At 42.9% G+C, this 24,268-nt stretch overlaps 1 protein-coding gene across 1 annotated transcript in view; it reads right to left on the bottom strand.

Annotated features, from left to right (window-relative positions):
- Positions 1-24,268, bottom strand: part of LOC136571867 (scavenger receptor cysteine-rich type 1 protein M130-like) — a 167,450-nt gene that overhangs the window by 81,153 nt on the left and 62,029 nt on the right. The window contains exons 7-9 of the mRNA XM_066572485.1: positions 14,743-15,063; positions 14,337-14,651; positions 5,920-6,228 (exon numbers count right to left, since the gene is read on the bottom strand). Of these exons, the coding sequence (XP_066428582.1) occupies positions 5,920-6,228; positions 14,337-14,651; positions 14,743-15,063 (945 nt within the window). The remainder of the gene's footprint in view (positions 1-5,919; positions 6,229-14,336; positions 14,652-14,742; positions 15,064-24,268) is intronic.

The raw sequence follows: 24,268 nt of genomic DNA, 5'->3' as shown, positions 1-24,268 counted from the left end.
CAAAGTAATGCTAAATCTCCCATCTGACAGCGCTAGTGGCAGAAGGCGCAGTTCCGAGGGCCAAGTAGCAGGGGAGGTGCGGAGATCAGGCAGCATGTTCAGCACAGGCAGGGGAACACTATCTAAGGCCTTTGCCAGCTTTATGGCTCCCCAGCAAGACTGCATCACCACTCCCCAGTCAAGAATTAGTCAGAGGGAGCACTGTAAAAAGATGGTGAGGGAGTACGTAGCCGATTGTATCCCTGTCCTCCGTGATGCCTCTGCTCCATACAACTATTGGGTGTCAAAGCTGGACATGTGGCACGAACTTGCGCTGTATGCCCTCGAGGCGCTGGCTTGCCCTGCCGCTAGCGTCTTGTCAGAGAGGGTGTTTAGTGCAGCGGGGGGAATCATCACGGATAAGCGTACCCACCTGTCAACTGCCAGTGACGACATGCTTACACTCATAAAGATGAACAAAGCCTGGATTTCCCCAGACTTCTCTTCTTCACTGGCGGAGAGCAGCGGAACCTAAAGATTCTTTTCGCTGCAACCGCAGATAAAAGCACTCTTCTCTATCACCGGAAAAACGGGGCATTTAGCTTTGTCAATCTGTCTCTGATGTTAGTCATCCTCCTGCTACTCCTCCTCCAGAAACAACACGTCATCGCGCTGAACTGCCAATTTTCCTGCGGCCCAAAAGGCTCATCTAACAATGTTTTTAAAATTTTTAAAAGTTTCAAAAGTATTGAAACTTTAACATGAACCAATTTTTTTCACAGGGCTGCCTCCAGGCTGTGTTACAAATTAAGCAACAGCGAGCTGTATCTTTCAAAAAATATTTATAGGTTACACCTGCCCTCTCGGTTGATAAATTTTTCAGAGGTACACTTGTACTCTTGGTACACTCATTTTTCGGGCCCATGTCTAAACTCTTATCCAACTAATTTTTCTGGCCTTCGCCTACACTCATGGTACCCCAATGTTTCACAGGTTGGCCTATACTATTACTACAGAAATTTTACTGGGGTCTGCCTGCCTTTACTTCTGCTACAAGATTGTTACTGGGGTCTGCCTATACTTCTTCCATGTAAATGTTACAGGGGTGTGCCTATACTGCTGCTACAAAAATGTTACAGGGGTCTGCCTATACTTCTGCCACGTAAATGTTACAGGGGTCTGCCTATACTGCTGCCACTTAAATGTTACAGGGGTCTGCCTATACTTCTGCTACAAGAATGTTAATGGGGTCTGTCTATACTGCTGCCACTTAAATGTTACAGGGGTCTGCCTATACTTCTGCCACATAAATGTTACAGGGGTCTGCCTATACTGCTGCCACTTAATTGTTACAGGGGTCTGCCTATACTTCTGCTACAAGAATGTTACTGGGGTCTGCCTATACTGCTGCCACTTAAATGTTACAGGGGTCTGCCTTACTGCTGTCACTTAAATGTTACAGGGGTCTGCCTATACTGCTGCTCCATAAATGTTACAGGGGTCTGCCTATACTTCTGCTACAAGAATGCTACTGGGGTCTGCCCATACTGCAGCTACAAGAATGTTATTGGGGTCTGCCTATACTGCTGCCACGTAAATGCTACAGTGGTATGCCTATACTTCTGCTACAAGAATGTTACAGGGGTCTGCCTATACTGCTGCCACGTAAATGTTACAGGGGTCTGCCTATACTGCTGCTCCATAAATGTTACAGGGGTCTGCCTCTACTGCTGCCACTTAAATATTACAGGGGTCTGCCTATACTTCTGCTACAAGAATGTTACTGGGGTCTGCTTATACTGCTGCTACAAGAATGCTACTGGGGTCTGCCTATACTTCTGCCACGTAAATGTTACAGGGGTCTGCCTATACGTCTGCAACAAGAATGTTACTGGGGTCTGCCTATACTGCTGCCACCTAAATGTTACAGGGGTCTGCCTATACTTCTACTACAGAAATGGTACTGGGGTCTGCCTATACTGCTGCTACAAGAATGTTACTGGGGTCTGCCTCTACTGCTGCTACAAGAATGTTACTGGGCTCTGCCTATACTGCTGCTACGTTAATGTTGCAGGAGTCTGCCTATACTTCTGCCACGTAAATGTTACAGGGGTCTGCCTATACTGCTGCTACAAGAATGTTACTGGGGTCTGCCTATACTGCTGCCACATTAATGTTACAGGTGTCTGCCTATACATCTACTACAGAAATGGTACTGGGGTCTGCTTATACCTTTTCTACTGGAATGTTACAGGAGTCTGTTTATACTATGGGTGCACACAAACTTCCTAGCACGGTGTTTTACCTATCTGGCCCAAAAATACTCACTGACTAGGGCATGAATTGTGGGCCGAGGCCAATATGTATTTTCTCTCGTGTTACCACAGTTATCTGTCAAACTCGCTTGGGCCACTGAAGAGGAGGGTTACTGCCTTAATGAGACGATCACAGCTGTACTAGCATCGGAGTCTGCTCGATGCCCGCGTTTTCTGAGTGTGTGTGCAGTGGCCTATGTCCTCGGCGGAGTGAAAGTCTGCCATGTTTGAGCACTGTAATTTCTTCATGTTTATTACTTTTTTTTGGTTCCTTCTGCTCGCCTATGCTGTGGGTGCACAAAGACTTCCCATTGAGGTGTTTTACCTGTCTGGCACAAAGTCACTGACTGACTTGGGTAGGATGCAGAGTGCAGATGGCTTTCCCCTTGCGGTGTCGATTGAGTTATCCGACACCAACATAGAATGAATAGTGTGAGGGGACCTGGATTGCCCATTGCTATGTAACTCGCGGCACCTTGGGTACCACAGTGTGTTTGCTGGAATCAAGCTGTACCAAGGGCCTGCTCACATACTTCCCACACAGGCTACAGTGGGTCCTGGTCATGGTTTCTTGGCCTTGTAAGGCCACCTCCTCCTCCTGCTTGGGGTCAGGGTATCAGCACTGGGCATCATGTATTTGCTCTCGTGTTACCACAGTTATCTGATACACTGGTTTGGGCCAAAGAAGAGGAGCGTTACTGCATTAAAGAAACGTTCAATGCTGTGCTAGCATCGAAGTCCGCTTCATGCCAGCGATTGCTGAGGGTGTGTGCTGAGGCCTATGTCCCGGGGGAACTGCAACTGCACCAGGTTGGGCCTGTGGAACTTGTTCCTGCCTAATCCAGTCTTTGGAGCGGTGAAAGAAAACGTAACTGATTTAACGAGCCCGTCAAAGGTGAACTAGCATCGAAGTCCGCTTCATGCCTACGATTGCTGAAGCTGTTGGCCGAGGCCTATGTCCCAGGGTAACTGCAACTGCGCCAGGTTGGGCCTGTGGAACTTTTTTCCTGCCTAATTCAGTCTTTGGAGCGGTGAAAGAAGACATAACTGATTTAATGAGACCTTCACAGGTGTACTAGCATCGAAGTCCGCTTTATGCCTACGATTGCTAAAGCTGTTGGCCGAGGCCTATGTCCTCGGCACAGTGTAAGTCTGCCATGTTTGGCCACTCTGATTTCTTTATTGTTCATGTCTTGGGTTGCCTAGACAGACTTCCCATCGCGGTGTTTGACCTGTCTGGCACAAGGACACTGACTGACTTGGGTAGGGGGCAGAGTGCAGATGGCTTTCCCCTTATGGTGTCGATTGAGCTATCCCACACCTAGGCAGAATTAATACTGTGTGGGCACATAGATACCCCATAGCTATGTAACTCATGCCCACATTTGCAGCTCCTGACGGAGGTTGGCACTTTATTGGAATGAAGATCGAATGTCAATTACTCTTTGATTCTCAACTGCATTGTGGGTTATCTCCCCCCCCCCTTTTAAAGAGGGTCACTACCTGGCCCTGCCAACCCTCTGCAGTGTGTGCCTCCGGTTTCTCCTCATAGCAAACGCACTTATAAATAGACATGAGGGTGGTGTGGCTATGAAGCGAGCGTGTGGCATGAAGGCAGCTGAAGACTGCGCAGGGAAACTTTCGTGTGCGCTGTGGACGCGGGGTCATGCGGGGGGTTGGGCAGCAGGTAACCCTGGAGAAGAGGCAGCGGTGTGTCCCTCATGCAGTGATTGTGCTTGGTTGGAGTCAGTGTGGTGCTTAGCTAAGGTGCGCTTTGCTAATGAGGGTTTGTCCGAAGTAAAAATTGTTAGGGGGGGGGGGGGCACTCTTGCCGCTATTGTGGCTTAATAGTGAGACCTGGGAGCCTGAGATGCAGCCCTGCATGCTGCCCCTGCCCTATCCGTTTCTGTGGCGTTTCCATGACTTTCGTATGTTTTCCAGATTTTCACAAGTGAAAACCTAAGGGGAGCATCGGTCATATACAAAAATGGTTGAATCGCCCATTGACTTCAATGGGGTTCGCTACTCGAAATGAGCTCTTGAGCATCGCGGAAAGTTCGAGCATCGAGCACCCGAGCATTTTGGTGCTCGCTCATCTCTACTAAGGAGCGATCAAATAACTATGTATAAATACATGAGGGGACAATACAAGAATCTCTCTCATGATCTGTTTATACCCAGGACTGAGTCGGTAACAAGAGGGCATCCACTACGTTTAGAAGAAAGCAGGTTTCATTACCAACACAGAAGGGCGTTCCTTACTGTAAGAGCAGTGAGACTGTGGAACTCTCTGCCTGAAGACATGGTGATGGCAAAATCCATTGAGGAGCTTAAGAGGGGATTAGATGTCTTTCTCGAGCGGAAAGATATTATAGGATATAGACATTAGGTGACCAGCGGGTTTGGAGCTCCGGGTCTTACAGTTAGGTAGATCAAAGGTTCATCCAGGGATTATTCTGATTGGAGTCGGGAAGGGATTTTCCCCCAAATGGGCTAATTGGCTTCTGCCTCTTGGTGTTTTTGCCTTCCTCTGGATCAACTAGAGGGTTGAAATAGGCTGAACTAGATGGACATTGTCTTCATTCAGCCTAACATACTATGTTATGTACATGGTCAGCTTTAGAGAAATCACCAGAAAGATCAGTGAAAGGATGATCAACATATAAAATACACTTTTATAAAAGTAAGGCTGGTTTGAAATTTTCTCCTTTATACATTTAGGCCCAGAAGTTGTTCAAAGCAACCAATCGGATTTTGTATTATGCATCCAACCTTGTCGTTAAAAAAATTAAAATTGCTCTCTGATTGGATAGCAGCAGATTTGAAGTGAGAATAGTGTTATGTATATTATGATAGAACAGTCTGTATGTAGCACTAATAGTGTTTATAGGACTATTGATTTGGAAAATCCAAAGGGAAGAAGTTTAAAAAGTGACAGAAAAAATGTTAACTGCTTGATAAGTTGGAATCAGTAGCCAGTGCCAGGACAATATCAGGTACACTTTACATATACACTTCTACAGTAGCTGAAAGTGTGGAAAAATGAAGAGAAAACTATTATGTGGGAGATTTACATTCTAGAGATTTGTCATGTACTCAACATAATAAAAACAAAGGAAAGGTGATACATATGATACATTCCAAACCTGTTCTCAGATTCTGCAACTTCCATTTTCACTGAAGACACTCAGCAATACATGGCTTTAGACATGCATTGATTTTCAAAATTTCGCTCACATGTGCAAATTGGTATAACGTATTTGGTGAGCGGAAGAAAAATCACAGCATGCTCTTTTTTTAGCACAGATTCCGCGAGGATAGCCACAATCGATTTCTATGGATGTGAGCAATCCGCAGACGCAATTAAATGCTCGCAACTTCAAAGGAAAACAGAAAAGTCCGGATGCCCACTGGAGGAGACAGAGATCTTTCTTCTGCACAGACGATACGCTGTGCATAGTGCACATGCATGGGCAGAAAAAAACTCGCATCCGTGATCTTCTGCGTTCATTCGCAATTACTTTGTGCAAATGATCGCAGGTCTTCCTCTGCGGAAATCCACTTGCGGAATCTGGTCCGCCCATGTAAGCCCAGCCTAAAAAGGTATAATAATACAGATACTCACATACTATATAGGCAAGTTCTCTATCAGTGCAGGAGTTTATATTCCATGGAGATGATGGACATTCCCATAATAGCTTGTTATACTTGGTGCAGTTAATATGATCCACCCAGAAGGGTCTTCTTCTCTTAACATCATATTTCGCTGCCTCCAGATATCCTTTTGATCCACATTTCAGATGTTTGCAGATAACAGAGACTGATAAGACTGGCATAACATTATTACACACGGAGCCCCAGCTTCCATTATAATAAACCTCCAGCCACCCTTCACATTCATGTGATCCATCAACCAGGCGGAGATCCAAAAGTTCTGTAAGAAAATGTATGGTTTTATATACACACATATCTACATGTGATAATATGCTTATTTATCATGCAATATTGTATTTTGAATAAGTGTAATTTTTCTATTTTGCACTGGCAATAATACAATTTCTATGTGACATGTACTGTACTGATTTCCTAACTATATATATATATATATATATATATATATATATATATATATATATATATATATATATATATATATATATATATACATAAAATAAACCTGAAGAACATTTATGAGATTCGATCACATCTCTGAGCTGAATAATGTTACATGTAGATTAATGCTACCTGCACATGGGCGAATTTGCATTGCGGAATCGTGAGTGGGTGTCCGCCTCTAGATTCCGCAGTAGATACTGCCCATAACATGCTTTCGAAAAACGCTTTTTCCTCCAAACAAGTGGAAATCAATTGCAATTTTTCACTCGCTGAGGAAAAATCGCAGCATGATCTGTTTTTGCGTGGATTCCACATGGACTGCTCCCAAGGAAGTCAATGGTAGCCATCCGATCTACGGCCCTTATTTCCTGTTTGGAAGACCCTAACTTTAGGCTGCTTTCACACAGCCAAGAAAATCTTTTGACTGGGGTCATATACATAAGCGATTCCCCCCCCCCCCCCCACACACACACATCGCATTTTAGTGCAGGAAAAAAAATTCACCCTATCCTATCTTTGGGCGTTCCATCGGAATTTCTTGCTCATTGTTTTCAATGGGGCCGGAAAAAATATTCCACGGCTTGTGAGCTGCACGCCAGTGTGATGCAAGGTTTCCCATTGAAAATAACGTGAAAAACTTGCCCATCCCCTGCGCAGCTGGAAGCTGTGCTGGAGGATCACTACTTCCCTGAAGTGATGGGAAGCTTTTTTGACACAAAAACATCTTGGATTTGTGGAGACATCGCACATTCCTGAGACTAATTTCACATGGGAGAGCGTGATATCGGGCTGTGAAACTTGGCTCAATTTCGCGCTCGCCCGTGTGAAATTAGTATTATTCTGTGGGTTAGTACTTGATTAAAAAACGAAAAAGGGCTGACAGACATACAAAAACATATACAATCTGAGAGGACCTTGTAGTAAAAAGATATGAATAAGGGCGCCCACCCACTGGCGTTTGCGATTTTCGTGCGTGAAAAACGCGGCTTTTTTCGCGGCTTTTCCATTAATTTCCATTGACTTTCATGGGTGCATTAGGAGAAAAATAAGGACACATATGCAACTGACAGTTCCTATGTTAAAAAAACGCAACGCAACGCAAAACGCCAGTGGACAGGAGTACATTCAATTCTAATGGCTCTGCAGGAAAAACGCAAAACGCAAAGAAAAAAAAATCGCCAGTGGGTGGGCGCCCTAAAGTGTCCCCCCAGCTGTCCAGTATCAATCAGCTGACGTTCAGGACACTAGGAAAGCTGAGTTGACATACTTTCCCCTTACTAGATAGATATTAGAAGGGTAGATAGTTACCAGAGTGATAGATAAAGAGATGTGATCAACCTCCACATCACAATGCATATCTGTTATAGTCTGTCAGTCATTTTGTATAGTTTGTAGAGAGAAGAGTTAGATGCCTTTCTGCGTATAGGAAAGCTGAGTACTGTAGGAAGCTTTGAGCAGCAGGCTTCAAAGAGCCTGTCACATCTCCACAGGGGGTCTCTGATGTCCTATAGCCCCTCTGAAGCCAGCAAATGTTTATATTAGGGGATAAGGAGAGGAAACAGGCTTCACGCCTCAGCAGCTCTTTCCCTCCCTTACTGGTCCAAATGGTCGTAACTGACCTGATAACTTTTGGAGGCAAAGTTAACAAAAGAACGCGCCCTTAGGACAAATCTAAATGTAATATAGGGATTATAGAACTGTACGTCGCATTGTAAACAATGGGAGCATTATATTGCAATTACCACAGTGTTCAAAATGCCTCAGTAATCGCAGTAAAAAACGAATGTATGAGATTGGCCTTAGACTAAGTGGGAAAATACAATGAAACAGGAAGCCAAACGACAATCAGATGACATAAGGAAAGTGCCCCTCCTCATTGCAGAGCATTGTAAAAAAAAGGGGGCATGATATGCATTACACATAGAGATGAGCGAACGTACTCGTCGGAGCTTGATGCTTGTTCGAGTATTAGGGTACTCGAGCTGCTCGTTACTCGAAACACCACGCGGTACTCGAGTCAATTCCATTTCCTTCCCTGCATGTTTAGCACCATTTTCTGGCCAACAGACATGCAGGGAAGGAATTACAACTTCCTCCTGTGACGTGCCAGCCCTATCCCACCCCCCTGCAGTGAGTGGCTGGCGAGATCAAGTGACTGCCGAGTATTTAAAGCGGTCCTGCCCGCGGCTGGCCTCAGACACACGCTGGCAGAGATTAGGGAGAGGGCTGTTCCTGCTATAGGGAGAGTGTTAGGCTACTGTTAGTGCCTTCAAGATCCCCAACGGTCCTTCTCAGGGCCACATCTGACAGTGTGCATTACTGTTGTGGCTAAAAAATTTTTTTCCATCTCAGGCTGTGCAGGCTATAGCGTTCTCAGTCTGCAGTCAATTATACGGAGTATAGGAGCAGTACTGGTGAGGCAGGGACAGTGGTAGTGTAGAATCCTGTCTAAAAGAACCCCAGTCCTTAGTTGGGCTACCTGTGATCGTGTGCATTTTACTGCCTGGCTGCTGTGAGTTGTATTGCCTGACTATTACTCAGCTAGGCCTTTTTGCAGCCTTGCGTATAATTTTTTTCTGGCTGCAGTCTGCGTTACATAACTGCTGTCAGCCTCCAACTGCACGCCAATAATTCCATGATCTTTTACACCGTTCTGTGTGTGCCGTCAACTTCACGCACAGTGTGCGGCGAAATCCCCTGATAAAGGGAAAGTCATATAGGTGCTATATAGCCTGTCTTCTTATTCAAAAGAAATTAAAGAAAAGCTCCTTCGTTGGGCTACCTATGACCGTGTGCATTTTACTGCCTGGCTGCGGGGAGTTGTAGTGAATCAGTATTGCATATACTAAACTGCTGCCACAAGGATGTTACTGGGGTCTGCCTATACTGCTGCCACGTTAATTTTACAGGGGTTTGCCTATAGTGCCGCCACAAGGATGTTACTGGGGTCTGCCAATACTGCTGCCACGTAAATATTACAGGGGTCTGCCTATACTTCTGCTACAGAAATGTTACTGGGATCTGTCTATACTGTTACTACAGAAATGTTACAGGGGTCTGCGTATTCCTCTGCTACAAAAATAGTACTGGGGTCTGCCTATGCTCCTGCTACATAAATGATTCAGGGGTCTGCTTATACTGTGGCAACAGACATGTTACTGGGGTCTGCCTTTACTTGTACAGAAATGTTACTGGGGTCTGCCTATACTGCTGCTACAAAAATGGTACTGGGGTCTGCCTATGCTTCTGCAACATAAATGTTTCAGGGGTCTGCTTATACTGCTGCTACATAAATGTTATTGGGGTCTGCCTATACTGTTACTACAGAAATGTTACTCGGCTCTGTCAATACTGTTACTACAGAAATGTTGCTGGGGTCTGTCTATACTGCTACTACAGAAATGTTACTGGGGTCTCACTAGACTTCAGCAACATAACTGTTACTGGGGTCAGCTTATTCCTTTGCTACAGGAATATTACAGGAGTCTGTGTATACTATGGGTGCACTAAGTCTTCCCATTGCGGTGTTCTACCTATCTGGCCCCCCAAAAAACCCAGACTGACTAGGGCATGGAGTGTGGGCCAAAGCCAACATGTATTTTCTCTCACGTAACCTCAGCTATCCGGGGCACTGCAATGGGATTTCTTTATGTACCGTCTGTGGATTCCTGCCAGCCACCCATGCTGTGGGTGCACACAGACTTCCCATTGAGGTGTTTTACCTGTCTGTCCCCAAAACACTGACAGACTTGGGTAGGGTGTAGAGTGCAGATGGTTTACCCCTTGCGTTGTCGATGAGGTATCCGACACCCAAACAGACTAAGTAGTGTGTGGACACATTGATACCCCATTGCTATGTCACTCGCGGCATCTTGGGCCACACAAGGTGTTGGCTGGGACAGAGGCTGACCCAGGGCCTGCTCACATACTTCCCACACAGAGTATTGCTGCATTGTGGAGATGTGTAGAAGTTCTGGGCTGGCAGCGGAGTCCCCTTTATGCCTATGTTTACAGCTCCAGACGGAGGGGGCCCAGGATTGGAATGAAGATTGAACGTCAATCAATTATCAATTCTCAACAGCATCGCCCAAGAAAATATTCTCTTCGACAGGCATTGTAGGTGATAGTGCCTGTTTCCGCACTGGTGGCAAATAAAGGAGACTGCTGTTATGTTGTCAGATAGGATTTTCACATGCTGTCCTTGCACTGCATCACCTGCTTGAACTAATGTGTTCCAAAATGCACTAAGCTCCCTATAATTTGATGATTGGGAACTGATGTAAGCCGTCCAAAACCCCTGCAAGTTCTTATCTGCCATTTTGCACCCTAACCTGATTCACTAGAGTCAGTATTTATCACAATTGATGGAGACAGACACCATTGTACCCCTTTTTTAAGGTTATACGGCGATAACCACCAAGCTAAGGATTTTTTACCTGCCACTGACAGTCTAAACTTTACATCTAGAGATAGGTGACTCCTATCCCAGGCTGACAACAACTCCTGTTGTAGGGCCCTGGAATGGAACTGGGACCAGGAAACCATCAGAAAGCAGGCTGACATCTGTCCAAGAATCCTCATTGCTTTCCTTACAAAGACCCAGTCTTTCCTCTGAAAATTGCTAATGGAAAGGATTAAATCCTTTCTTTTGTTGGAGGGCAACACCTGCAAGAGTCCAATAGCACTCCATGGAAAACTTTCCTAGTATCAGTGAGTAGGCTAAGCATCTCTCCCAAGTGTTGTTCCATGGTATGTGAATTGTCTAAAGTGATCATTAAATAATCCAAATAAGGAACTATATTGATTCCTTGAGCTCTAAGGAAACCGATTGGTTCAGTCATAATTTTTGAAAAAATTCTTGGAGCGGTTGAGATGCCAAACGGCAGGCATATAAATTGGAAATTGAGGATTTTAGAACCTATTTGGACTGCGAATCTAAGATATTTTTGATATGAACTATAGATAGGTACGTGAACGTATGCGTCTTTTAAGTCTACTGTACACATGAAGTCACTGATGGGAATAAGAAATAACCATAAAATATAACCTTTATTAACTCGATTGAAATTCGGCGAAATATTAGTAAATAAAACTAGTGACCAATCGTCACAGATTCTCACGACACTTTTAATAAGTGATTCACTTTATCAATGGCTTTCCTTTACTTTACTGATAGCTTGACTGTGAAGACCCCAATCAAACACGGGCTAATATAAGATGGTTATTGATATTCCACCAACCCCTAGAGCTAATAGTAATGTATGGCCCATATATCTACATAATATCATAAGCCCTTAGGTCATATAAGGGAGAAAAGCTCTAAAAGGGACCCCGCTTAAAATGTTAAAGCCAGGGCATTAAATCAAGGATATTTCCATGATGAAATGTTTCAGACCACGATAGTGGCACTTCCCAAACCGGGTAAAGAGCCGAATGAACTTGCAAATTTTAGGCCAATTTCATTACTTAACATGGATGTAAAATTATACACTAAGGTACTGGCCAGTAGACTCTTGAAAATATTTCCTGATATTATTCACTCTGACCAGATAGGCTTTATCTCGGGTAAGCAGGCCTCGGATGGCATGAGAAGAATCCTGAATCTCATGCACTCAGTGGAATCCTCCAAATTGCCTTCAACAATGGTGGCCCTTGACGCTGAAAAGGCCTTTGACAGGATCCACTGGGGCTACGCCTTCAAAACGCTAAAGTGCTTTGGTTTTTGAGAGAAAGCGATACGTGCCATCCGGGCCCTGTACTCAAATTCCTCGGCGAGGGTGCTGGTGGACGGTACTATGTCTGGGTCTTTTGCCATAACCAATGGTACAAGACGAGGATGGCCACTTTTTCCACTGCTGTTTGTTTTAATCATAGAGACATTAGCAGAATTAATAAGATCTGATATAGGAATTAGAGGTATTCCCTTAAACTCAAGATAGCACGCGATAGGCTTATATGCCGATGATATAGTATTGAGGTCAAGAGGGATAGCAAGCGTTGATGATCTGATGTCTACAAACCAACTGAAATCTTTCATACAACTACAAACAGAATACAAGGTGCCAAAAAATGACAAATTCCAATATCTTAGAATTAGCTCCTTTCTTAAGACATTTCCCATACATACATTCAAAATCCCCAATGTAATCATAAATAAATTAAATACAACATTAAGACCGGTTAAATCGTAAACTAGACAATTTTATAACATCCAGACTGTCAACCATGAACTCACAAAAAGATCTCAAATGTTGAATTGGGAAAAGGAGCTGGGAAAAATTCTCCATGGAGTCATGGGGAAAGGCCTTTACAGGAGCTCTGAAAGCTACAAAAGGAGCAGCTATACTGGAAACACAATTAAAAATACAGATGAAATGGTATTATTCCCCTCAACTTATATCCAACCGTATAAAAATAGGAGCGGGCCTATGTTGGAGAGTGTGTGAACAAAAAGGCTCCCTATCACATATATTTTGGTCATGCCCAAAATTGCTTGTGTTCTGGGGGGGTATATTCAAGCTGCTTCAAGAAATACTTAGAGTATACATACCACCGTTCCCATAGCTGGCCCTACTGTTGATAAACCTAGATTTCCCGCAGCCAACCAAGTATCTAATAGGTCACGCCCTTATGACGGCTAAGACCATTATCGCTAAACATTGGAAGTCCCCCTCACCTCCAATCTTAGAGGAATTCAAGTATAGTATGGCAGAACATTGCTTATTTGAAAAATGGGAAGCATTACGTACAAGCTCTCACCAAAAATACCTGGAGAGGTAGAATATGTGGATAAATATTTTAAATCATATAAAAACGTACTTTATTACGGATGCCAAGTTAATGTTAATGTTATTGTTTATACATGTTGGCAAGGTTTTACTAATGCCTTTCCATTTGCAATATGGAAAATTTCTTGAGGAGAAGTGGGAGAATGATTAAGATGTCAATACTACAGTGTAACTGTAATCCTTTGCTTAAATAATTAGACCATGAGATTGTAGTAATGGATGTATTCCTCATATGTCTCCTGATCCTCTATGTTCCTTCTCGCCAGAGGTGGATAAACAGTTAATTTGCTTGTTAAAAGCTTTTGTCTTCTTGGAAAAGGTAACAAGTCCGCACCCCCTGCAGATATAGCCCAGACAGATATTGAGAAGATTCAGGTCTTCCTTGCATGCCTCCATTGCCCCTGAGCGCCGCACAAGAGGTAGCCATTGAAGTAACAATTCATGCCTTACCACAGGCCTGGACCATAAAAGAAATTACACTAAATCCCGCTACCTTGTTTTTGCTAGGACTCAAAGGGGAAAAAATGGGTATAGTAGCCATTGAGAATCCTAATAATACTCTCTATTTAAAATCGATAGAGCCCACAGAACAAGATGTCCTATGTCAACATGATTGTATTTGAGCATGCTAAAGATGAACCAATTGCTAATGCAGTTTGTATTTTTTGTAGATTGTTACAGATATCATAAGGTTGGACAAGCAGAACAGGTTATGCAGTGATAACTAATATTGGTAATTGTAGGAAACAAAGACTTAATGTTTGCATCGACTCGAGGTATGCTCTTAGAATCACATTTGATTTCACACCCTTGGGTAGCGCAGTGGAAATTTTGTTGGATCATCGGGTAAATCTATCTAGAATGCAGAAGCAGTGTCTTTGTTGCAAAGGCTTTAGCTCTTCCAAAACAGGTGGTAGTCGTTAAGTTCCAGGATCACAAGGAAGTAACCCCTGAGACTCTAAAGAACCAGAGAGCAGATGCAGCAGCCTGACTCTTACCTGTGGGCTACTCTTACCTAGTGAATCTTTAGGCTCATGGAGAGATGCCTTAAGCAGGTAACCTCATTAATGATGTGCATATGTCCCAATAGAACACAGTCAAGGGTTCAAACCCCTTTAAATAGCAGTGAATAACTTACCTGAACATATTACACCAGCATCCTCCTTATGACCACAGTCATGGTCACCAAACTGCTTCGCTGGACAGTCTCGGATGTATCTTTCATTTCCTTCACATTCTACATCATCCAGCCAGATATCCCCGGTTCCTCTCCCATAGTAGACTCCAGTTGTAGCTCTGACACCATGACCACAGCCGAGCTGCTTACAGACCACATCTGCATCTGCTTCATCCCAGGAGTCATCACAGATCGTTCCCCATCTTCCATCATGATAAATCTCCACTCTGCCCGCACATCGGCCAGGACCATCTACCAGTCTCAGCTGATTACTTTCTGTATTAGAAAAGACTCACAGATATAATACACCTTATGATATGTTTAATATTATATAATCTGTACATACGCTTTATACAAACTACTATACCTGAGCAGATCATTTCTATCTCCGTTTCCTGCCCTGTCCATGTCTTCCTATTAGATGATTCAGTAACAGAACAATCTGTCAGTTGGGTCTCATTTCCTTGACAATTGCCACTGAGATATACATGACCACCGACTGTTGTTGAGGCTGTGATAGGAAGTGACCCAACTGCATGACCACAATGTAATTCTCTGCACACAACTTGGGTCTCATTAATTCCCCATTGGTCGCTGACAGCTCTGCTCCATGTATTATGTGTAAGAATCTCCAGTCTTCCTGCACAGTGATCCTCTCCACTCATCAGTCTCACGGTCTCCTCTTTCCCTGCAGTTATATAATGTCAATATTTAACATAATTCATTCTAATAGTTTCAAAGATTCAGTCCCAGAGAGATCACAATTGACTATACTGAGAATGCCTGTACGTTAATAATGTTTTGTTTTACTTTAGAGATATGGGCATGTACAGAATAAGCCAACATTTATTATGCTGTTCCTACTGCTGAAATGGATGGCATGTCCTATATTTGTGCAACTTTTAGAGTGTTTACTATATTTCTCAAAATGGCCTATATCTGAGACAAAGACACACTTTTTTAATTCTTTTTTTTTTGTAATGGGGTATTTTGGAACTTTTAATTTTTTCATTGAGGACTGACGGCTCAACAGATGATCTTTAGAACCATAACCTCTGGATCTCTGATGATCGGCTGATTCCCAGGGTCACTGCTATTGCAGTCAGCAAAGGAAGCAGAACACTGGGACCACAGTGCAGTGGCCCAGTTTGGTATTTGAAATGCAGCTCCTGTTGAATCCAATTGGAGTTTTACTTACAGTACCTGCCTGAGCAGCTGTGCTACGGTCAGCACATTCACTTTCTGTGCTGACTGCAATGACAATGGCCCCAGGAATCAGCTGGTCGGCAGGAAACCTAAGCCGTGGGTCCCTTCCAATAATCTATTGATGGCATATAGGTCTTCAATAGTAAAAATAAAAAGTCCTGAACACCCCTTTAAGTTAATGTTTAAAATGGAACAAATATATATATAATTTTAAGGGAACTGTATGATTGACAATGTACAGATCTAGCAAAGTTTAGCTTGACAATGTGAAACTGTGGCACAAAACCTTTTCTTGCATTTTCAATTCTTTTTCAATTACTTTTGGTTTGTTAACATAGGTTTAACTTGTTATAGCAAGATATCCGTGTTGCTCCATCTGAAAGTATGTCATCACTAATTGACCTGTGGGGATGTGACTATTAGGTTGCCTACCAATTAAGACAATGATGGGTTGTCCATGGGCATATGAGTTGTGCCTCGTATGATTATCTAACTACTAACACATGGAATGAGATTCTATAGCACTCACTCAAACAGTACAAAAATAATCCCTTTTGGGGGGAGCAACGTGTTTTATGCTTGGAAAGTGAAGATAAAGCAGTGGCATTTTAAAAGCTGTCAAAAAATGATCCTATTTTCGGAAGTGGTGTCCTCGAAAGTGAAGAAGAAATAGCTTTTTTTTTTCTTTACGAATAAAAAGCCAAAAACATTATCATTTTTGGAATCATCTAATGTAGTGTTTTTCAACTCCAGTCCTCAGGACCCCCCAACAGGTGATGTTTTCAGGATTTCCTCAGTTTTGCCCAGGTGATGTAATTATTGTTGGCACCTCAGACATTGCCACAGGTGTTCATACTGTAGGATATCCTGAAAACATGACTTTTTGGGGGGTCCTGAGGACTAGAGTTGAGAAACACTGATCTAGTTTATCTGTGGTTGTGTAGGCCTGGTAGTAGCAGCAGCAGGAGTGGTAGATGGTAGAAGTAGCTGTAGCAGCAGTGGCAAAGTATTAAGCAGTGCAGATCTGTGGTTGTGTAGGCCTGGTAGTAGTGGGCTGCGGTAGCTGTGGCACTAGTGGTGGTAGCGATCCGATAGCAGGGGTATTGGTGGTAGAAGAAGTGAGTCAACAGCAGCAATGGCTGATCTAATCGGTTGCATCACCCGTTAATGAGACAGGGCATACATTTACATCCTGGAGGTTTGGAGTTTGTGTGAAGCAGGATCAGCGGGCGATCCTGCTCCATAGAATGCAGATCCTGGCTGCCTTTGACAGTTGACACCTACCTGCAACAGCCTTAACCCTCTTTAATGCTGCTGTTAGTTCTAATAGCGGCATTTAAATGTCACAATCCATAATTGGTCCCAAATTGATCCCCGTGATGAGATCTCAAGATACTGTTTGGTTGCTATGGTGGCCCCCATGGCTGTTATGGCTTACTGTCTATCAAGCCACACTCATGGCATGGCTTGATAGGCTACCTGTCAGAATGTGATATAATGCAAAAAGGGCAAATAGCCCAGGGGGACAAAAATAAAAAATGCAAAAATAAGGTATTATTAGAAAAAATGAAAAGGTTGTAAGAACGAAATCCCCCCCCCCATATTTATAAGAAAAAAATCTAAATAAAAAAATATATAAACATATTTGATATTGATGCATCCATAAAAGTCTGATCTATTAAAGTAACACATTTATCCTGCACTGTGAACATTGTCAGAAAACAAAACACAAAGTAGAAATGCACATTTTTGATCTCCTTGAATCCAAGAAAAAAATGAATAAAAACTAGAGGTTAGCGAACCTACTCGTTTCGAGTAATTACTCGATCGAGCACCGCGATTTTCGAGTACTTCCGTACTCGGGTGAAACGATTCGGGGGGCGCCGGGGGGCGTGGCGGAGCGGGAGGTAGCAGCAGGGAACAGGGGGGAGCCCTCTCTCTCTCCCCCTCTCCCCCCCACTCCCCGCTGCAACACCCCACTCACCCACGGCGCCCCCCGAATCTTTTCGCCCGAGTACGGAAGTACTCGAAAATCGTGGGGCGTGGCCGAGTAGGTTCGCTCATCTCTAATAAAAACTGAACAAAAAGTTGAATGTACTCCAAAATGGAATCAATAGAAACTTTAGGACGTCCCTCAAAATACGGGCCCTCATACAACTATGTTGACGGAAAAACAAAAAGGTTATGGCTGTCAGAAAATAAATATATATTTTTTTCCAATTATGTTTTACTATTAAAAAGAAGTACAGCAAAAAAAAAAACTATAAATTTAGTATCATGAAAATTGTACTAACCCAGAAAATAAAGCTATCATGTAATTCTTGGCACAGTATGTACAGCGTAAGAACAAGAGCCTTCAAAGATGACAGAATTGCCTTTTTTTTTTTTTTATTCCACCTCACTTTTTAAAATGTTTTTCAGTACATTATATACTATAGTACCACTAATAAATACAACTTTCCATGCAAAAATACCCCTCAGACAGCTACGTTAATAGAAAAATAAGAGTAAGGCTCTTTTTAAAGTGGGGAGAAGAAACCAAATATTGAAAAAGAAACAAGGGCTGCGTCCCATGGGGTTAAAATCCTCAACTATCCGTGCCTGATTAATTTTCACAAACAGAGTTTTTCCAAGCTTTTGGCAGATAATGTTGTTTGCTTAGGGGTAAATACGCCACTTGCCGTGCTCAATACCCTTTCTTATGATACACTGCAAACTGGGCCAGTCCTTGTTCCAATCCACTGACCCACAAATCCATGGGGTGTGGGTTCAGGGTATCTGTTGCAGAAAGGACACAGTCCAGGTAAGAATGAATCTGGTTGCTCAAGTGGTGGTGAAATATACCTTTGGTCATGATGTGTGTCAGGCCGGCATATGGTGAGGTCAGCATATAAAAACTTTGTAATCATTTGTTCTCCAAACTTAGTTAGCTGCTGCTACCTTCTAGATCTATAGCACTCCACTTGGTGGATTGTTGTCTCAGTGGGGAGCAGAGAGTGGCAGAATTGCATGTGATCCTTCCTCCTTTCATACGGCAGACCCCAGGTTAGTTGGTTCAGCTGAGATGAATCACCCCAGGTTCAGATATGCACAGAAGTAAACTTAGCAAAGTTCAAACCAAAACAGGGTTAGGCTGGTTTGGGTCACTCAACTCCATTAACCCCTTAGTGACCAGCCCATAGTGTTTTTAAGTCCTGCCCAAGTGGGCTTTATTCTCTGAGGACATAAAAATATGTGTCCTGCAGGGACTAAAGCCACATGGACTATGGACATGACAGCTCCATGCTGTCAGTGCCCACAGGTAGCCGAAAGCATGGAGCTGTCATCCTGGACTGCGGGCAGCCCCCCCTCCCCCCGGCAATGCAATCGGCGCTATCGGATAGCGCCAATCACAATAAAGTGAGAAAAAGTTTAAAGAAGTTAAAGATCCAGCTGCTCTGATGGATCGGATCCATCAGGGCAGCTGAAATTACTCACCACCTTCTCCGAGGTGTCATGTGATGAAGGGGTCCTCCAGGACCCGCCGCTGCTCTTCTGCGCATGCGCGCCAGATGAATGGCGTCACGCGCATGCGCAGAAGGCCAGGTGACCTGGCAAATTTTAAATCTCCTGGCTCCCGGCTACTGAAGGTAAAAACTTTTAAAAACGTACAAGTTTCACCTCCCCTCATGGATCGGATCCATGAGGGGAGGTGAAAATGCTCAACTGGGGTCCTCCGCGATGTCCCGGTGTTCCAGGACCTGAAGTCCCCTTCTGCGCATTTGAGCCCGACGTCAATTATCAGGTGCGTGCGCAGAGGGGCTCAGGCCTCGGGAAATGCAAAATCCCTCTGCTCCTGGATACCATGTGTAGCCAGGAGCAGAGGAGCAGAGAGATATCACAGGGGACATGATCACTGTTATCCAATGCATAACAGTGATCATTTAAAGTAAAAAAAAAATGTAAAAAAAGTTAAAAAAAAAAAGTTAAAAAAAGTTTTAAAAAGTTTAAAAAAAGTTGAAAAAGCTTATATTTCATCTCCCCTCATAGATCATAAGGTCCCTGGATTTATCCGCGGACCTTACCCCAGCTTCTGCGCACATGCCTGTCGCTAACATGGAGGACGCAAAAGCTGGGGATTGGCAGGATAATTTAAATTCTCCCTGCTCCTGGCTACAAAACTGAGCCAAGAGACTGGAGATTTAATGGGGGGCCGCGGTGAGCGGTTCCTGGTCACGTGTTCACCATTATCCAATGGATAATGGCGGTCACGTAAGAGTTAAAAAATAATTAAATTTCATCTCCCCTCACCGATGCAACCCCTAGATAATTCATTAAGGAGTCTAGTTTTCAAAATGGGCTCATTTGTGGGGGTTCTCTATGGTTTTGGCTGCTCAAGAACTCTACAAGTGTGCTATTCAATCAAAATTTCTGTTCTGAAAGACACTGACTACTCCTTTCATTTTGGGCCCCGTTGTCCATCCAGATATAAGATTAGAGCCACAATGGGTATATTTCTGAACACAGGACAAACAGGGGGATCCATTTTGGCGTGTAAATCCTCATTTTCATGTAAACTATAGGAAAGAAATATGTCTTTAAAATGACATATTTGAAAAAGTATTAAATTTACATTTTCTCCTCTAAATTAAATTAATTCATGAAAAAGAACCGTGGATCAAAATACTTATGACCCCCCTCAGTGAATACATTAAGGGGTGTCGTTTTTAAAATAGGGTCATTTGTAGGGATATTTATCATTCTGACACCTACGAGCCTTTGCTATCTTGGCTTGGTGTAGGAAAACAAAGTGTTCCTAAAAATGCTGAAAAGTAACGTTAAATTTTTATGTCTCCTAAATTGTTAAAAAAAACATAAAACTTTTTCAAATGTGCATCCAGAATAAAGTAAATAGATGGAAATATATATCTTAGCAAAAGTTTGTACAGTATGTTTGCACATATTTGATATTACAATTGAAAATGTGAAAAAACGATAATTATTTTCAACATTTTCCCAATATTGGCACTTTTAATAAATATTCACAAATTATATCGGACTATTTCCACCACCTAAATAAAGTACAACACGTGGCGAAAAAACAATGTCAGAATCACTTGAGTATGCAAAACCCTTACGGAGATATTCTATGTTAAAGTGACACATGTCAGATTTCCAAAATTTGGCCTGGTCATTAAGGCGCGAACAGGCTTTGTCACTAAGGGGTTAATGAGGATATGCTTTAATTGGATGACACATTATTTACTAATCGTAGACGGAAAAGGGAAATAGGTACAATACATTTTGGGGGTAGATAACTCCCCTTTATTAGGACTAAAAATAATTATAATGAATCATCACATAGTGTGTATATAATAATCACCCAATTCTTACCTGTGGCTCCATGCTGGCCAGTGTCCTGATAAGATACTGGAAACACCCCAGCTGGAAGGACCCACAACCAAAAATGATTTGCGTCCCATAGTAGAACACACAAAGAATAGCATATTTATACAAAGTGTCTGTCTGCCAGCTTCCCACCATTCTATCCTCAGAGGTCTGATTGAAGCTTTCGAACATAATTACAAGTTTTGTTTCCAACTTTTAATTGCCTTTTTTCCCATTATAATACTATTAGTTTTGACCTTATTAGGTTTTAACCACTCAGTGACCAAGCTTGTTTGCTTCTAAATGACTGACTAATTTTTCTTTTTTTAGTATTATTGTCGCATTCCAGGAGCCATAACTTTTTAATTTTTCCATTGACATAGCCGTATGAGGGCTTGTTTTTTAGTGGGACAAGTTGTAATTCTTAATCGCATCATTTTTTTTGTGTACTATATGTTGTATAATAATCCATTTATTTTTTGGATTTCATTTTTAGGGTATTTGGTGTGCAAAATGAATAATATGATAACATTATTCTTTAGGTCAGCACAATTCCAGCCATACCAAGTTTATAAAAATTTTTTTTTTTACTATATTTCACACAAAAAAAAAATATTTTTTTTTTTTTTTAAAAATTAGCTTTTGTGTCTCCGCATTCCAAGAGCCAAAGTATTTTTATTTTTCCAAAACTCTATAAGGGCTGCTCCACACTGGCGAGGAAATTGTGCGGGATTTGTGCGTTGCATTACGCACAAATCTGAAACCCTTTTTTTTGAATGGGTTCATTCACACTTGTGATGTGTCCCTGCATGGCACCACGCTGCGATGCGGGAAACACATCGCAGCATCTCCTTTCTTTTTGTGATATCGCCCAATGGTCTTCAATGGTGCCGGATGCAGCAGCGCCGGCCCCATAGAAATCAGTGGGAGAAGATCACAATCCCCTGCTGCAGCTGTCACAGCTGCGGACGAGGATTCCTTCAGCCCCACAGGGATGTGAGGCTGTTGCATCCAGAGGCTTCCACGTGTTTGGGGAGAACACACAATCTTCTACAGCAGCTGTCACGGTCGAAGGGAACCCCCGCAGTAATGCAAGGTGGTTTCCTGGTGAAAATGCCTCGCATCCAGGGGGCTTCAGAAGGACTGCAAGAGCGATATTGGTCCGTGAATCATGGCCCAATATTGCTCTCACCAGTGTCCAGGAGCCCTTGTTTTTTTGTGGGATGAACTCTAGTCTTCATTTATCCAATTTTTGGGAACATATAACATTTTGATTGCTTTTTATTCCATTTTTTTCTAGAGACAAGATTAACAAAATCTGCAATTCTGACGTTTTTTATTTTTAAGGGCATTCACCCTACAGTACAAATATTATGTTACATTTAGGCCTCGGTCACACGGGCGTTTTTTCTCGCGATTTGCAGATCGCATGACGGATGCGCATCCGCAAATCGCGTGACCGGGGCCGAAAAAAAAAAAAAAAAAAAAAAAAATCGCCCGAAAAATCTGCTCCTAGCCGCGTTTCATTAGAAACGGGCCGGAGCAGTGCAGGGCTGTCCAGCGCATTGAATTCAATGGAGCAGGCAATACAGCCGGCTCCATTGAAAGCAATGGGCTGCAGGCGATCTCACGATGAATTTTCGGGAAGGGCTTAAAAATATAAGCCCTTCCCTGAAATTCATCCAGAAATGTGTAAAAAGTAAAAAAAATATATATATACTCACCTTGTCCCGGCAGACGGAGTTCAGCCGCGGCCGGCAGTTTTCCTGAACTGCTATGAGTAGCAGCTATGAGTAGCAGCTGAAGGACAGCTGAAGGACAGCTGAGAGCTGCCCCTGATTGGTCCCTGCACTGAGCCAATCAGAGGCAGCACTCACTCACCCATTCATGAATTCATGAATAGGTGAGTGAGAGCTGCCTCTGATTGGTGAGGGCTGTGACCAATCAGAGGCAGCTCATTCAGCAGGCGGGGATTTTAAATCCCCGGCTGCTGAATGCTACTCATAGCAGTTCAGGAGAACTGCCGGCCGGCCGTGGCTGAACTCCGTCTACCGGGACAGGGTGAGTATATATATTTTTTTACTTTTTACACATTTCTGGATGAATTTCAGGGAAGGGCTTATATTTTTAGGCCCTTCCCGAAAATTCATCGTGCGATCGCCGGCAGCCCATTGCTTTCAATGGAGCCGGCTGTATTGCCGGCTCCATTGAATTCAATGGGCAAACATCATTCTTCTTTGCCACAGCTGTTACAGCTGTGGCAGAGGAGAATGATTTGTCTAGTATATGTTCTAAATGGGGTCGGCGCTGCTGCCGCCGGCCCCATTGAGCACATATAGAGAAGAGAACAGGAATCGCAGATGGCAGATAGGTGCGATCTGCGATTTCTGTTCTATAATTTATCGGACGAGCGCATAAAAAGCGCTCATGTGTCCGATACCATTGCAAAGCAATGGTTTTATAAAATCACACATCGCATGCGCAGATCGCACAGAAAATCGCCCGTGTGACCGAGGCCTGATTCTGCAGGCCAGTAGGATTATGTCAATAATAAATTTGCATAGGTTTTTTTGCAACTTTTTCAAATACATTTAATTTCTGTTTATCACTGTATTCAAAGCCCTTAAAATTTTATTTTTTTGTCAATAGTGTTGCGTAAGGGTCTTTTTTTGCGAAACGAGTTGTACTTTTCAATAGTACTATTTGTAGATCAATGCTATGTTTTGATAACGTTTGTATTCCATTTTTTGTATGGCAAGATAGGCAAAATTAGCAATTTTCTACCTGCCCTGGGTTATTTATATCCTTATTTGAATGATGTCTGAGTTCCAGCAGTGGAACACAAAGCACTTGTGGCTGAGACATTTCTATTAGTTGGCAGGAACCAACCAGGTGGGGCAATTTGAATATGCTAGTCTTTGTGCATTCTACTGTGGAACACAAATAATTTCTGATCATAGATACGTCTGGCTGATTTATACCAGGGTTTTAACAGGCCACCAGCAGGCATGATGCTGCTGTCAAGAATGCTGTGATTATTATATATACTACTGTGAATATACCTTCATTATAATTATTTTAGCTCTTGATTAAGCAGAACTGTGAACCCTCAAAATGCCTACTTCTATCTTCCATCTACCATTTGCATCTGATGCATCATCTGATTAAGGCATATCTTCACTAACTTTTAGGGCCTACCAGTGAATTGTGGTCCTACCATTTTGTTCTGCACTCCTGTATTCTATGGGAGGAGGCTGGGTTGCCATCAAGCCTTTTCCCTCAATTTGTATTAATCCCTTGTAAATTATATATAGTAGCTT

The sequence above is a fragment of the Eleutherodactylus coqui genome, chromosome 6 (assembly GCF_035609145.1).
Source record: "Eleutherodactylus coqui strain aEleCoq1 chromosome 6, aEleCoq1.hap1, whole genome shotgun sequence".
NCBI classification, from domain to species: Eukaryota; Metazoa; Chordata; class Amphibia; order Anura; family Eleutherodactylidae; genus Eleutherodactylus; species Eleutherodactylus coqui.
The sequence above is the reverse complement of the archived record's forward strand: the minus strand, read 5'-3'. Positions and strand labels throughout refer to the sequence as shown.